Here is a 15,807-nt window from a genome sequence, read left to right as displayed (position 1 = left end):
AAGCATTACAAGTTCAAAGCCTTAAATGTAAGACCTGAAACTGTAAAACTCCCAGAAGAAAACATAGGGAAAAAGCTCCTTGACGTGGGTCTTGGCAGTATTTTTTTGAATATGACAGACACCAAAAAGAGAGGCAACAAAAGTAAAAATAAACATGTGTGATTACATCTAACTAAATAACTTCTGCACAGCAAAGGAAACAATCAACAAAATGAAAAGGCAACCTGCAGAGGGGTATAAAATACTTGTAAACCAAACCTGATAAGGAGTTAATATCTAAAATATACAAGAAACTCATACAACTCAGTAACAAAAAAATAAAACAAACAAAAAAACAATAAATAACCCAATAAAATTAGGCAAAGTACCTGAAAATACATTTTCCCAGAGAAGACATACAGATGGCCAACGGGTACATGAAAAGCTGCTCGACATCACTAATTATCAGGGAAATGTAAATCAAAACCACAATGAGATATCACCTAACACCTGTTATAATGGCTATTATCAAAAACACAAGAGAACAAGTGTTGGCAAGGATGTGGAGCAAAGGGAACATTTGCACACTGTTAACGGGAATGTAAACTGGTGCAGCCATTGTGGAAAACAGTATGGAGATTCCTCAACAAATTAAGAATAGAGCTACCATATGATTCAACAATCCCATTTCTGGGTATGAATCCAAAAGAAATAAAATCACTATCTTGAAGAGATATCTGAACTCTCATGTTCACTGCAGCATTATTTGCAATAGCTAAGATAAGGAAACGACCCTAGTGTCCATCAATGGATGAATAGATAAAGAAAACACTTATATATATAAATAAACATATTAAACATATGCAACATATTTATATATAATACATATTTATGTAAAATAAAATTTAATATATTTATATATTCATTTAAATTTTACATATTTATATATTATATGTATTTATTTAAATAAACTAACATTTAAATAAATATACATGTATTTAAATAAAAGTAACTTATTTGAATAAATTTATTTATTTAAAATATATAATGTTATATGTATAATGGAATACTATTCAGTCTTAAAAAAGAATATACTGGGACTTCCCTGGCGGTCCAGTGGTTAAGACTTTGCCTTCCAATTCCAGGGGTGTGGTTCGATCCCTGGTCAGAGAGCTAAGATCCCGCATGAGTTGTAGCCAAAAAAACAAAAAAACATAAAACAGAAGCAATATTGTAACAAATTCAATAAAGACTTTAAAAATGATCCACCTCAAAAAAAAAAAAAATCTTAAAAAAAAAAAGAACATCCTGCCATTTAACAACATAGATGAACCTGGAGGACATTATGCTAAGTGAAATAAGACAACTCACAAAGACAAATACTACATAATCTTACTTATATGTGGAATGTAAAAAAGTTAAACTCATAAAAGCAGAGAGTAGAACGGCGGTTGCCAAGAGTTGAGAGGATGGGGAAATGAAAAGGTGTTGGTCAAAGGGTACAGAAATTCAGTTATGTGGGATGAATAAGTTCTGGAGATTTAATGTACAGCATGGTGACTATAATTAATAAAACTGTACTTGAAATTTTCTGAGAGAGTTGATCTTAAGTGTTTTCACCACACATACACAAGATGACGTGACGTGATGAAGTGTTAATAAGCTTGATTGGGGTGATCATTTCACAATGTATACACATATCAAATGATCACATTGTACTCCTTAAATATATATAATTTTAATTTGTCAAGTATACCTCAGTAAAGCTGGAAAATAGAGAAAAAGAAAATTTGAAAGTATCAAAAACTAAAAAAAAAATAATGGCACAGAGTAAACACACAGTAAGTGCTAGTTATCACCTCATCACCATCATCTCTTATAAATCAGAGAAAGTAAATAATGTTGGAGAGTTTTAAAAATACTCTAAGATGTTTCAAAAAAGTAATTAAGGCCACATACTAGCAAGAAGGTTTCTATATGTGTTTATATCTGAATCACTGGACTGATTTTTGATTCGAAAATGCTGGTCCTTGAGGACCCGTCTAACACCATCCTCCTCCAAAATGAGTTTCCCATTGGGAAATATTGAGTCAGAAGGAGGGGAACCAAGTCATACTGCTAGGCCAGAACAGAACAAACACACCTATGTCCTAACAGAGATGCTGCGGAAGGTGATTTATTTGCATATCATGAAGGATTGTTGCGACCCACAATGCAACCACGAGGACAGAATCCTGTTACTCAGGGCTGAAAGCCTTCTAGTTGATACACAGTCTAATGAGTACTTCATAATTAGAGGCACACAAGAAAGTCCTTCTATTTTTTCACATGTTTACTTTATACTTTTCCCCAGAGAAATCAATGTAAACTCATACAATAATGTGAATGTTTCACACCTGCTGACTTGTTTACATGTGCACAACTGCACGGAAGATACTGCTTTCATCAGTCGGGGGACTCTGCCACCCTGTAAATGCCCTGCTAATACCAATTCCAACCACCTCTGCTCAGGAGACGGCTCTCCCAGGAGCCGTGATCTCCCTGTGCAGAGGTAGCGTGACTGCATTGCGCTGTGCAACCTACCCCCTCCCATGTGCCACCACATATCCACCCACACTCTCACCCCGGCCTCCTTGTAGCCAAAGACCCCACAGAGTAAGGACTTCAGACCATGGCCTAAAACACAGCAGGCTAAAGGGACAACACCCGACCCTGGCATCACTGGCGAAGCTGACCATCAAAGAAAGAGCTATTTTAGTGTACTCACACCTTTTCAGCAATAATAATGCAGACTTGCTAAAAACCAGAGGAGAAAGCAAAGGGAAGGTCAGAGTTCAAGGTCAGAGAGGAGCTATAGCTTCACTAAAAAGCTTTAAATGACTTTAAGTTTCCTTCTGAAGACTTACCTGTATTAATTATATCTGTGCTCAAAGTACACAGACAACTTAGGTCAGGTGGATGTCAGGTGTTAGGTGGACAGTCAAGGTTTCCTTTTTTCCGGTTCCCTCACCTCTCTGAGATGATGATTTCAATGAGATCCTGAGCCAACTACCAGAAGAAGAACTAGACACACAACCAATTCTGATCACAAGGGAGGGATCCAGAAAAGGTCTCAATTCTAGTTGTGACAATCATCACTAAATAAACCTACCTCTACTCTTGGCAGCTGTACGAAATACGTCACCACCAGGTCATGCTGACACTTGGAAAGGGACCAGAGGGAGGCCTAATGAAGAGGCTGACCCCTCTAGTCTTATGGGAGAAGTATGACTCCTGTCCAGGAGGAAGTCTCCAAGAACAGCCACTGCCCACAGGGCTGACCACATGGCAGCCTGACCAGCTGCCACAGTGATGGCCTCTCACACCCGGCTCAGCTGACCGAAGCCCAGGTGTCATGATTTTGAACACCAGTTCCTTTCCTGCAAGAAAGTGGTAAAAGCATCAAGTACATCAAGTAACCTGTGGTCTCAATTCCACATACTGTTTAAAATGCAATTTCTGGACCTTAACCCCCATAGGCCCTCTTTCCTAAAACTGACCTGCCTGAGAACACAGGCTCTGGTGAAGATGCTGGTCAAGTGGCCATGCTAGTTCCCCTTTCACAACCACCCTTCTCCTCTCTACAAAACAAGGTACACCTCCCACCCATTCCTACTCTTACAGGATGTGCTGGTCTAGAACTGAAAACTGTTCAGGGTATCTTTCTAAGGCCATTGCAAATACTGGTATCAACTCTGTTAAAGAGACATTACTCTGCTGCATGTTAAAATGGTAAGGAAGACTTTATTCAAGACTATGGCACCAGGGGAGAGTGTGATGGAGCTCAATCCCAAACTCAAAAAGGACAAGTGGGGATTTACAGCCAAGGAGCAGAGTGAAGGAGTCAAGGGACGGAAAATCACTAAGAGGACATATCAAGGGGAAGGGCATTCTTGCTAAGTTGATTTAACAGAATTCTTGCCGAAGGCAGGTCAAAGTAATTGGATATCAAGGACAGGGGGATAATTTAGCAAGAGTCTTGCTAAACGTGGGTCAGTGCAGACAGGTGAAGAAGGCCAGGGAGAGGCCCAGTCAAGAAGACAGCACAGAGGAACCTCCCTGAAGTTCCGTCAAGGAGACTACCTTCGTCAACACATACTTTACACCTCAGGTGCTCTCAAATTCTTTGCTTTTAATTAAATTGAAAAATGACCTGATCATAGTTTACTGTGAGGTTTGGGCACATTACTCAGAAGAAGTTCAATATGAAACTTCTTCCATTTCTACCAGTGACACATGATCCAACTGAAATAATAAAATCCTCCTCCACCTCACTCAGAAAATTATTGCCAGTAAACTTTTCTGTTTACTAATATTCAGTGTGTAATATATTTACAGTGTTTCCATCAAATGTGTAATAACTGTAATGATAACTCTGTTAGTAAATTTTTAATCTTTTAATCGTTTATCTGAGGAAACGTTTTAAAAATTAACTCAAGATATATATTTTTGTTACCAAAAAAAGGATAGCAAAAACAGACTTTCAAGCATAGATTTCATTAGATTGAAGTTCTGTGTGGGAAGCAGAATGGAAGCAGAAGATCAAAGAGAAAAGGAGGTGATGTAAAATTTCCAACTGTTGAAGATGAGTTTTTTGCAGGAATGATAATGCACACCCTAAAAGTTGAGAATTATGTTTTATTCAGCAGATACACTGAGGACTTAAGCCCTGGAGACAGGCTCTCAGGTAGCTCTAAGGGACTATTCTGAAGCGGTCAGGGAGGAGCCAAGAGATAGATATAGAGAGAGAGAGATATCTGTATCTCTCTCTTTCTCTAAGAACAACAATAACAAAACCCCCCAGGTAGTTGGAACATCAAAAGATTACTGTTAAAGAAAACCAGGCATCTCAAGTTAATGAATTTAGCACTTTTCTATGTATGGGAAGATGCAAGAGTCCAGGCTCTTTGAAATCATTCCTTTGATCTGCATCTTAACTACTTAGGGCCAGTAGCCTGTTTTTTTCTATCCTGAGTCCCCTCAGGGCGCACAGTCTGGGGAGGCTGCAGTGGCTGAGGGCTTCATGGCCGCAACAACCTTTGTTTACTGACGTGGCAGGTGACATTCTTCCTCTACAGTAATCAGTATCAAATTGCTACTGGTATTTAAATTCCACTGGATACACTGAGTGCTGTTCTAGTGCAATTTTAGATAGTTAATTTTCACAATACACAAGAGATCAAATCCAATCATATCTCACTGGATCCAATTCATTAGTCATTAAAAATCTGTAATAAGAAAGACTGCATGTCAACTCAAAAAATATGTGCAGGGGTATATAGTTTTTGAAAATTCCTTAAGGGAGTATACAAACAAAAGGTTGGGGCTTCCCTGGTGGTGCAGTGGTTAAGAATCCACCTGCCAATGCAGGGGACACGGGTTCAAGCCCTGGTCTGGGAAGATCCCACATGCCACGGAGCGACTAGGCCCGTGAGCCACAATTGCTGAGCCTGCGCGTCTGGAGCCTGTGCTCCGCAACCAGAGAGGCCGCGATAGTGAGAGGCCCGCGCACCGCGATGAAGAGTGGCCCCCGCTCGCCGCAACTAGAGAAAGCCCTCGCACAGAAACGAAGACCCAACACAGCCAAAAATAAATAAATAAATAAATAAATTAAAAAAAAAAAAAAAAAAAAAGGTTGGACCACTCTCTGAGCTAGAGAAAAATGGTCAGGAGGAAAGTGACAAGAAATAAGTAAAAAAGAACAATAGAAAGAAGCCAGGGTTCCGGAAAAAGAATCCTGAACCGCTTGGAATGTACCTCGAAGTCGGTAGAGAGCAGCTGAGGTTGCAGAGATTTTAACCAAGTGGGGAGACCCTGCAGCCGTGTGAGAACGATGTCCTGAGGCTGTGGGACTTGCTTCACACACCCCACCCCCTTCTCATCCGCTGGTTTTCTATCCAACTAAGGAAACAAAGTACCACAACTAGGAACTTTCACAAACCCTCACAAGCAAACTCCCACACTCCCTGCCCCCTGCCCATAAGAGTTTAAGATCTGTCCCCGCTCTCTCCAGGAAGCCGTAGTTTGATTCTTTGGACAACACCGTCATAAATCACAAAATACCCAGAGACGGAGACCAGCTACAGAGCCAAAGGGTTTCACTCAACTTTACTCCCAGTTAGTTAAAAGTCAAGATGTTACCTTTGTGGATGCTGCTTTCTGCTCCGCCATCCAAAAAGCACCGAAGGGGAAGAGAGTACTAGTTTGAACCCTTTTATTGCTTTACCCAGAGCAAAAATTAAGAGCCAAAGATGGTAGTAATCACAATCTTCCTTTCCCTTGTTTTTGACACTAATGACCAAGTTCCTTTTCAGTCTAGTCACAGATATACTAAAAAGGGAAGAAAGCACAATTTTTAAATAAAAAGGTATTTTTGGAGCCCTCTCTCCGTTTTGGCAGGGAACCTGGGCAAGGCACCTTGCTTAGAAACAACTGACAATGTTCACAATCTGTTGGTCCAAACTGTGCAGAGCTAAATTCCAAGTGGTGGATTTTCCCAGAGCTTCCCTCTACCCTGGGGCACTTCTCTCCTTACAGGTGACTCAGTTGAGTCAATGAGAGCCTAAGTAATTTACCCAAAAGACTCCCAGCCAATACACAAAGAGCTGAGATTCCACAACACATCGTTATGTTGCCACCTGCTAGGGTCTGAATGTTCATGTCCCCTCAAAATTCACGCTGAAATGCTAACGCCAATGCGGTGGGATTAAGAAGTAGGGGCACTTAGGGTGTGATTAGATCGCAAGGGTGGAGCCCTCGCGAGTGGGATAGATGCTTTTATAAAAGAGGCCCCACAGAGACTGCTTACCCTTCCACCATGTGAAGACACAGCCAGAGGTGCCAGCTTTGAACCAGGAAGAGGGCCCTCACCGAACTGGACCTTGCTGGTGCCTTGACTGACCTCCCAGCCTCCAGAAGTTTTGTTGTTTATAAACTACCCGGTAGGTAGTATTTTGTAGTTTGTTATAACAGCTCAAATGCACTAAGACACCATCTAAACAAGAAACTTAACTACCATCACGTGTCTTCTGTGCCTCAAGTACACAATCGATCGATTTCAAAGCTGATTTATAAGATCCTACTTCTTTGTTCTGGTCTGAGGATGTTGTGCTCTAATCAAGAGCTTTGAAGTATGCAGCTGCACTTCATGAAAATACATATATTCATATTCATTGCCTCCCTGTACTGGCTGACCACTTGACTCCTTAACCCCAACCAGCAAAGGTCACCGTGTCCTACTGACCAAACACAACGGCCTTGCATAAGGCTCTCAACTGCTCTGCAGCATGAGCGCAGATAACTCCCAAATTTAGATATCTTGCTAGACTCTTGTTGGATCTTTCCTCACCGAGGGCAGATGATCAAACACTTCAAAACACTGCACGTTTAAAGCTAAATTCTGACTTCTTACAATTAAGGACATCAGTATTCTCCAAGTCAAAATCTCAATCAGGGACTTTCCTGGTGGCACAGTGGTTAAGAATCCGTCTGCCAATGCAGGGGACGTGGGGTCGAGCCCTGGTCCGGGAAGATCCCACGTGCCGCGGAGCAACTAAGCCCGTGAGTCACAACTACTGAACCTGCGCTCTAGAGCCTGCGAGCCACAACTACTGAGCCCATGTGCCACAACTACTGAGCCTGTGTGCCTAGAGGCCGTGCTCCACAACAAAGAGAAGCCACCGCAAGGAGAAGCCCGCGCACCACAATGAAGAGTAGCCCCCGCTCGCTGCAACTAGAGAAAGCCTGTGCACAGCAACGAAGACCCAATGCAGCCAAAAATAAATAAATTAATTAATTAACTTTAAAAAAATCTCAATCATCTACTTCAACCCAGATGTAAGTCTCCATCTTTGACTCTGCTCGATTTAACATTTTTATGACTCCATTGGACAAAGCCGACAGCGGTATGATAATCAAATCTGTATATGGCACAAAACCATAAAGGGTACTGGATTTTAAAAAATAGTATTCAAATAGCAGTTGGCAGGCTTAAGAAGATGAGATGAGGGAAGTAATGTAAAATAGAATTAATATATAGTCCTCAATTTAGGTTTTACATATTATACTCAACACTCTACAACTGTTAAGAGGATTTGTGGGTTACCACCAACAGATGTTAAAAACATTTGTGTCACTGCAAACTCAATGTAAATCTCTTGGCTTATCTTATCTGCATAATGCAAAGGTCCAAACAAGGGCTGTGACAGTGCCAGTGAGACCACATCTACAGAACAGAGTGTCCTTATTGTTCAAACAAGTCCCAATGGGGAAGAGATGGGAGGCAAGCCAAAGGCTGCATGACAAAATGCACTCAACACTGAACTCATTCCTTCTAAAACAGTGCACCAACACCGCAGCCCACTTAACACAACCAGCTCCATAATCAACCTCCGGTGTCAGGATCACAGGCAAGTACAACACAACTACCACACAGATGGACAGCAAAGTGACCTTGCAGATCTCGCAAAGATACATGAAGTCTATGGAAGAGACAAAAGAGTCTGGCAGGTACCCGTTAACAATGACCCAACAGATGCCCAAAACAGAATGATATGAATAAAAAAGACCAAGAGAAGCTAGAGGTGGACGTACGGCGGGGTTTGATTACTCGAGCAAATAATTCTGGAAAAAAAAGAAAAGTCCCTTACTATGATCATGCCACTAACTTTCAAGGTCAAGTGAAGACTATGCTATTATGCATCACAGACTTTTATCAGAAATATTAATCTCCCCCGCCCAAATTGATTCAATTCTAAAAATGGGTACTTGGGATGGAATTAACTTATTTTTATTATCTGGGCTTTGTTTTTCCAAATTAAGCTGAAATTTTTTCCTCACTATTAACTATGAAATTTTGATCCCCGTTTTAAGTGGATTCACTTTGAGTGGCCTTTTTCTAGGACCAGTTTTTTCAGACAGTGATGATTTCCTGACCACTGTTCATCCAGTTTGGCAGTTTTCTTTTTTTTTTTTTTTTTTTTTTTTTTTTTTTTTAAATTTATTTATTTATTTATTTATTTTTGGCTGTGTTGGGTCTTCGTTTCTGTGCGAGGGCTTTCTCTAGTTGCGGCGAGCGGGGACCACTCTTCATTGCCGTGCACGGGCCTCTCACTATCGTGGCCTCTCTTGTTGCGGAGCACAGGCTCCAGACGCGCAGGCTCAGTAGTTGTGGCTCACGGGCTTAGTTGCTCCGCGGCATGTGGGATCTTCCCAGACCAGGGCTCGAACCCGTGTCCCCTGCATTGGCAGGCAGACTCTCAACCACTGCGCCACCAGGGAAGCCCCAGTTTGGCAGTTTTCAAAGGGCAGCTGTGAGGACGGGGAGATGATTCAAAACCACATCTTGTGAGAAATAACAGAAGGAAATGATGCCTGGAGAAGAACACGGGGCGGGGAGCGGGGGGTGCGCGGAGACCAGCACAGCTGTGTTCAACTGAGGGACCGTCACTGTGATCATAGTTATTCTGAAAAGCCCAAAGGTACAGAACCAGGCCCAGGTAGAAACAATGCAGACATTTCTACTCAGTATAACAGAAAACTTTAACAACTAAAAGTGTCCAAAAAGTTGATGCCTTGCTTTGAGATAGTGAGTTTCCATCGCTAGAGGTGTTCAAATAATGATTAGCTCTAAGTCCTAACACACAAGGCCCCCTTCAGAGTCATAGCTAATCAACTACCTTCCCCTCTCCTACTGTAGACCTAGTCAGCTCCCTCCCGCAGGGTCATTACCACGGTTCTTTTTACTCATTCAAATATTTACTGAGTCCTTACTGTGTGCCAGGCACTGTTCCAGGAGCTGGAGATACTTCAGTTAACAAAATGGATCAAAACCTTTGCTCCTATAATGTGTAGATTGTGGAAGGTAAATTCCATCATGTTTTGAAGGTAATAGATACAGAGAAAGGAGAGAATTGGTCAGAGCCAGAGTGCTGGGAGGGGAATTGGGTTGGAATTTTATATAGGGTGGTCAAGGTAGGCCTCATCAAAAGGGTGACATTTGAGGCCTCACTGAGAGGATAAATGTAGGTTCTAAGAAAATGACTTGCCATCCCATGGCTAGATAATCCAGTGACCAATAGCCTAATCCATGTGCTTCTAGAGTCACGGCCCCCTAGTTGGTCTTTATAGGTTTGCACAAGCCACAGGAAAGCAAGGGCCAATTAGGGCCCCAAGTCAGGGCCCAGAGCCCCAGGCCCTCCGCACAAACCTGGAGCCAGTTTCCCCCAGTTCAGAGTGGAGCCCTCGCCACCAGGTTCACGTATCGCTGCCACCCCTCGTCCTCAGCACCCAGCCTCCGTGGGCTTCCATAGATAACAAATCCCAACAGTCTTCTCTTTCACTCAAATTGCATGTTGCTCAGATTCTAAAAACTCTAAAGAGTGGGAAGATTGCAGTAGTTTATTTCAGAAAATTGGCATCCAAGGGCTGCCACATTCATTGCAATTCCAGGGTACAAAAAACATTTGGCATGAGACAAAAAAACACTCTTAAACATGACTTGGTTCTAATTTCAAGACTCCTGGGCATCCAAATACAAAGGACTTTAGAAAAATACTCAGTAATCCTGTGAATTTCCCTAGTTTCAAAAGACAATGTTCCCTTTCCAGCCCTCTCTCCCTAAGAGAAGATCACTCCTTTTTCTAGCCCAAGAAGGGATGTTCTTTGGCCAGAATAACTTTGAAACACATGGCGGCCTCACTTAAAGGTTTCCAGCTTTGGGTTCCAGGGGAGGAGCAGAAAGATAACTGATGCCGGTCTCTTGAATAAAATAACCTAGTACAGAGTTCTCTCCCCCACGGATGGATGCAGAAGCCCCAACCCTGGCACAGGGGGAACTTATACTAAATAGTACACTACACATTCCTGGGCTCATTTCAGTAAGGACAGAACGCATAACAAATACTGCTCAGTATATTACGAAAGTGTCAACAACCTGACCTCTAGAAAGAGACTGCTGTGACAATATCCAGGAAACCACGTATTCTGACAAGAGCCCACGGGGGGCGCATACGCTTAGCACCTAATGACTCCCCAGGTTCTACTAAGCCATACTCAGGCTTGGAACCGCTTTTCTTCTTCAGTTTCTATGCTGCGGCTGCAACCCAGTGCACTAGGAGGCTGGTTCACCAGGGCTACTGGGAGACGGCTCAGTCCGGTCACTGTTTCTGCAGCCACTGTTCACAGGGCCTCACACAGACCAGTGGACAGAAGACCAACACACAACTTTAGAATTTCATGACCCGAGAAGAGCCGTGGGGTTCCCCTATTCTGTGGCCTCCCCCATGGCCCACGTGCCTGGGGTATCTACCCAGCTGGCACAGAGTGACTGGGGAGGAGGCAAGATGAAATAAGGGTCCTCACCGGCTTCCCATGCGATTCACAGGCAAGTCCAGGTTCACAGAAAGGAAAGGTCACTTCAGTAATGAGCGCCCCAGAAGCCTCCCTGGGGAAGGGATAATGCTGCCCCCTCAGCCTGTTCCTACTTACAGCTCTGCCTGGGCTTTGGGGTGAGCACACACCGGGGCTTCCAGGACAGTCCTGCTGATGCCCTGCTGCGCGGGCACGACTGTTAACAGTCCCCAGCGTCACTCTCCAGTGTCACAGTTTGGATGCTAAATTATATGGTCCCCTAAATGGAGCCGAGTTCCTAGAGGGGATTTTGCTGGTTTACCTGTTTTCATGGGACCATACCTGTCCAAGTCTACCACTGGCCTCGGGACGGACCGAGTACAGATTCTCTCCATATCTCTGTGTCCAGCAGTGGGAGAGGCTGAAGCAAAGGATGGGGCGGTCGGAGCCCCTCTGCCTGGGTTAGCTTCTCAAGCCCTGGCACGTCACAGCAGTGAGACCGTGGACAAGCTCTTTAACATCCCCATTTGACACAAAAATGGGGCTAAAAGTAACTGCTAAGAAGATTAAGGAGTTAATATTTGTAAAGTGCTTAGAACACAGGGGAAGCACTCTGTGTCTGCTAAGTGAAAAACCAATACGCAGTCTAGCTGTCTAACAGGTAAGTGAACTTCTATAGAAGGATGTGAGGCAGGGGAGGAAAGCCCTTCTGAAACAACTTTTAGACACCCTCCATGCTCAAGGACTTCTCCAGAGCACACCGCCCCCGCCCCAAGCCCGCTCCACACAACCCTGAGCGGCGCTGCCTAGGAACAGGATGCCAGAGGGCCAGGGCAGCATAAAGGCTGCCAGGTGGTTTATGGTCAACTACACTCCAGCCACAAACCAGCTCAAGCAGAACAAAGAAACAAAGACAAGTGTTCCAGGTTGCAGCTGGCCGTCAGAAGCCTTCAAACATCTCCCTCAATTGTCTTAGGCCCTCAAATTGAAGAGAGTTCTTTCTTTGCCTCTTCACATACTCGGCAAAGGAAATAGCACATTTATGTATGTGATTCAGGACTTCAAAAGCATCAGAGGCGTACTGATAACAACCAATATTAGATGAAATTCAGAGCAACCCACTTAAGATGAAAACATCTCAGATATATAACTCACGTGTAAGATTCCACGTGATACATTAGAAAGAAATCTCCTTAATTCCTCAGAGAGACGCCTCTCTACCACAAACAAAATAGGTGCTTGGGACAGTCATGTAAAAGTGGGCTACACCACGCCATCCCATGAAAGCAAAAATTACCAATCATCTAGATATCTGACTTTGTGAAAGCATCAATTTCCTCCTTTAAATTTTAGGGTTGTCCCAGTTCGGCTTAATATCATTTGAACCTTTCAGGCCTGATTTGAACTGTCTCTTAAGATGATAAATTCCTGAAGAACGTCACTTGCCATTTCAGTAAACAAAGGATGGTGTGGCCATCTCGCCAGCAGCCACTGCGGTCTCCCAGACGTGCACCCAGAGGGGATTCAGGATGGAGAGAAACAGGATACTGGCCCCAGATAGCTGAGGTGCATATCAAAGGAATGATTTCAATATGCTCAAACTCTTACAACTTCCCATACACAGAAAAGTGCTAAATTCATTAACCTGAGATGTCTGGTTTTCTTTAATAGTAATCTTTTGATGTTCCAACTACCTGGGGTTTTTTTGTTTGGTTTTTGTTTTTCTTTGGCAAAAACTCCTCTATAGGGGGCTTCCCTGGTGGCGCAGTGGTTAAGAATTCCCCTGCCAACGCAGGCAACACAGGCTCGAGCCCTGGTCCGGGAAGATCCCACATGCTGCGGAGCAGCGAAGCCCGTGCGCCACAGCGACTGAGCCTGCGCTCTAGAGCCCGCGAGCCACAACTACTGAGCCTGCGCGCCACAACTACTGAAGCCCGTGTGCCTAGAGCGCATGCTCCGCAACAAGAGAAGCCACTGCAATGAGAAGCCGCGCACCGCAACGAAGAGTAGCCTCTGCTCACCGCAACTAGAGAAAGCCCACGGGCAGCAACGAAGACCCAACGTAGTCAAAAATAAATAAATAATTTTATATTAAAAAAAAACCCTCCTCTGTATCCTGGCTCCTTCCTTAACCCTTCGGAGCAGTCCCTCCCTCCGAGTGACCTGAGAGGCTGTGTCCCGGGCTTAAGTATTTTGAAAAGAACTGAGTCCCTGAAGCAGTCTAGGCTACATACAGGGCACAGCACCACATACACTAAAGACGTGCAGGAGGCAGAACCAACGAAATGCTAGCTAATTTCACCAAGTGCTGATTTAAAAGTGGGGGGATCGCATGTGTAGGTACAGATGCATGCGTTTTTATGTGAATAGTGGTCTCAGATCCACTTCTCCATTATCTGTCTGGTGACCACCCAGGAGATGTGATACCTAAGGTCATAAAATTCAGAATCAACGAAAAGGACGCAAGTGGAGGGCACTCCACAAACACATGAACCACTCAGCCAGGGAGAGACAGAAGAACAAAAACAGGAAGTCTTTGCTATGGCGGAGCCGGGCGCAAGAAACTTTTCCATCAACCTTCTTTTCAGGAGAGCTCAGACTCTCCCTCCCAACATTTTGTAACATTGATTTCCTTATACATGAAGAAAACCAAGGAGTCGTTTCCAGAGTTTTACTACCTAAAAGAGAAAACGTAAGATCCTCTTCACTCATTTACTTTGACTTCATTAATTTAATACAATTTCCTTCAAAATAATGGAAGTGAGCAAGGAATGGAACAAACCTTAATCCAGACTGCACCCTAGGGCCCCACTAGCTCCCATTTTAAAGAACCCGCTTTAGCAAGAAGGGGGTGGCCGCCATCCGAGGGCGCAACTTTCCGGCCGGGGGCAGCCGAGGTCCCCACGAGGTTGCGGTCACCAGCAATTCCTCCGCCGTTGCTTCAACAAGTCCCTGTCTCGGCTCCAAAAGGCCACACCCACCACCCCGGCTCTTCGGGGGTTTCCTCTCGCATCGGAAGACTGCGCGCTTCATCCTTACCGGCGGGGACATTTCCTCCTGCTCAGTCCCGCCATCTCACTCGCGGACCCGTGACACCTCCCTCATCCACGTCTCCGCGCGGTCGCGCCCCGACCCGCCGGCGCCCCCGCCCCAGCCCCAGCCCCAGCCCCCGCCCCAGCCCCAAACCGCTGGTCGCCCTGACTCTGCGCCTGCGCCGCTTCAGGGACCACCCGCCCGCCAGCCCCACCGACCTGGGCCCCCGGGGGAGGGCAGGGGAGGGGCCGGGCGCACAGCGCGCAAAGGGTGCTCCCGGGTCCTCCCTACGCGCGAGAAACGGTAACGCGGGGCGGGGAGACTGAGGGCCGTCGGAGGAGCGGGGAGGGCTGGGACGACCCCGTCACCAGGGCGCGGACGCCTTCCGCACGGGCGCTCGTGCGGGTCCGTGAGGCCGCGGCTCTCAGCCCTCAGCCTTCAGGGCTCCCGCACACGGTCTCCCGGGCGCCTCGGTGCCGCTCCCGCTCAGCCCCGCCCGGCCCGGCCCTACCTCCACGAGCAGCCCGAGCAGCAGCGCCGCCGCACTCCCGGCCAGGAGGCCCATGGCTGCGCGTCCTCCTGGTCGCAGGCGCGTGTCAGCAGCACGTCCCCTGCGAGGGGGCCAGCCGGCTGGCGGGCGGGATCCCGGCCCGGAGTCGCAGAGGCTCGGGCTGGCGGGCGGGGAGCCGGGCTGAGCCGCGAAGCCCTCGCCGCGCGCGCCCCCGGCTCGCGCGCCCCCGGCTCAGCTACGGGGTGGCAGGGTCAGCCCCGCCGGAGTGCGCGCGCCAGGAGCTGGGCGATGAGTCGCGGAGGCTGGCGAATGGGAGGGGAGGGGCCAGCTGTTTCCTCCCTCCTAGGAGACCGCCCTCTCACCCCTGAATAGACCTGGGAAGGTTTTTAAAAGAAGCAAAGTCTCCGCGGAGTGAGGCTCGTTCCAGAGGGAGTTACATGAACCCGTTGTGTGCCTCCAGGATCTTCACTGTCCCTCCCATCCCTCCACACCGTGGGGCGATGCACCCCCCCGACGTGTGACGGCAAGGACAGCCAAAGGATGAGGAGGCAGACGGAGAATGGAAGAATCCCTGCGCCTCACCTCTCGCTTAGATGTGGTGCTTTCATGCCCGCATCCTCCTGTGCTGGCCCTGCCTGTACTCCCCGCACAATTGGCCCACATTGAAGCCCACCCTCCCGCTAGTAAGTTTGCGATGTCCTTGCCTCTGATGAACTGACTTTCCTCCCCCCACTACCTCGTACCTACCATGTTTTTTTCACAACATGGCTCAGATTCCATCTCATTTATACAGTTATTCAACAAGCATTTATTGAACTTGGAAGTTGTACCAGACCCTGAGCTGGAGAGCCAGTACATAGAAGGGGGCAAGAAAACTCTGCCTGGTGTCTAAAGGG

General features: G+C 46.0%; 1 protein-coding gene across 2 annotated transcripts in view; it reads right to left on the bottom strand.

Moving 5' to 3' along the window:
• VOPP1 (VOPP1 WW domain binding protein) overlaps positions 1 to 15,173 on the bottom strand; it is a 93,976-nt gene extending 78,803 nt beyond the window's left edge. Inside the window, exon 1 of one of the 2 annotated variants that reach the window (XM_036863506.1) lies at positions 14,912 to 15,173. In XM_036863506.1, the coding sequence (XP_036719401.1) occupies positions 14,912 to 14,965 (54 nt within the window). In that variant the 5' untranslated portion in view covers positions 14,966 to 15,173. The remainder of the gene's footprint in view (positions 1 to 14,911) is intronic. The other variant, XM_036863505.1, reaches the window with a different exon arrangement.
• Positions 15,174 to 15,807: the final 634 nt, after the last annotated feature.

The sequence above is a fragment of the Balaenoptera musculus genome, chromosome 9 (genome assembly GCF_009873245.2).
Source record: "Balaenoptera musculus isolate JJ_BM4_2016_0621 chromosome 9, mBalMus1.pri.v3, whole genome shotgun sequence".
In the NCBI taxonomy this organism is placed as follows: Eukaryota; Metazoa; Chordata; class Mammalia; order Artiodactyla; family Balaenopteridae; genus Balaenoptera; species Balaenoptera musculus.
Note: the sequence above shows the minus strand (reverse complement) of the source record. Positions and strands in the feature narration are given on the sequence as shown.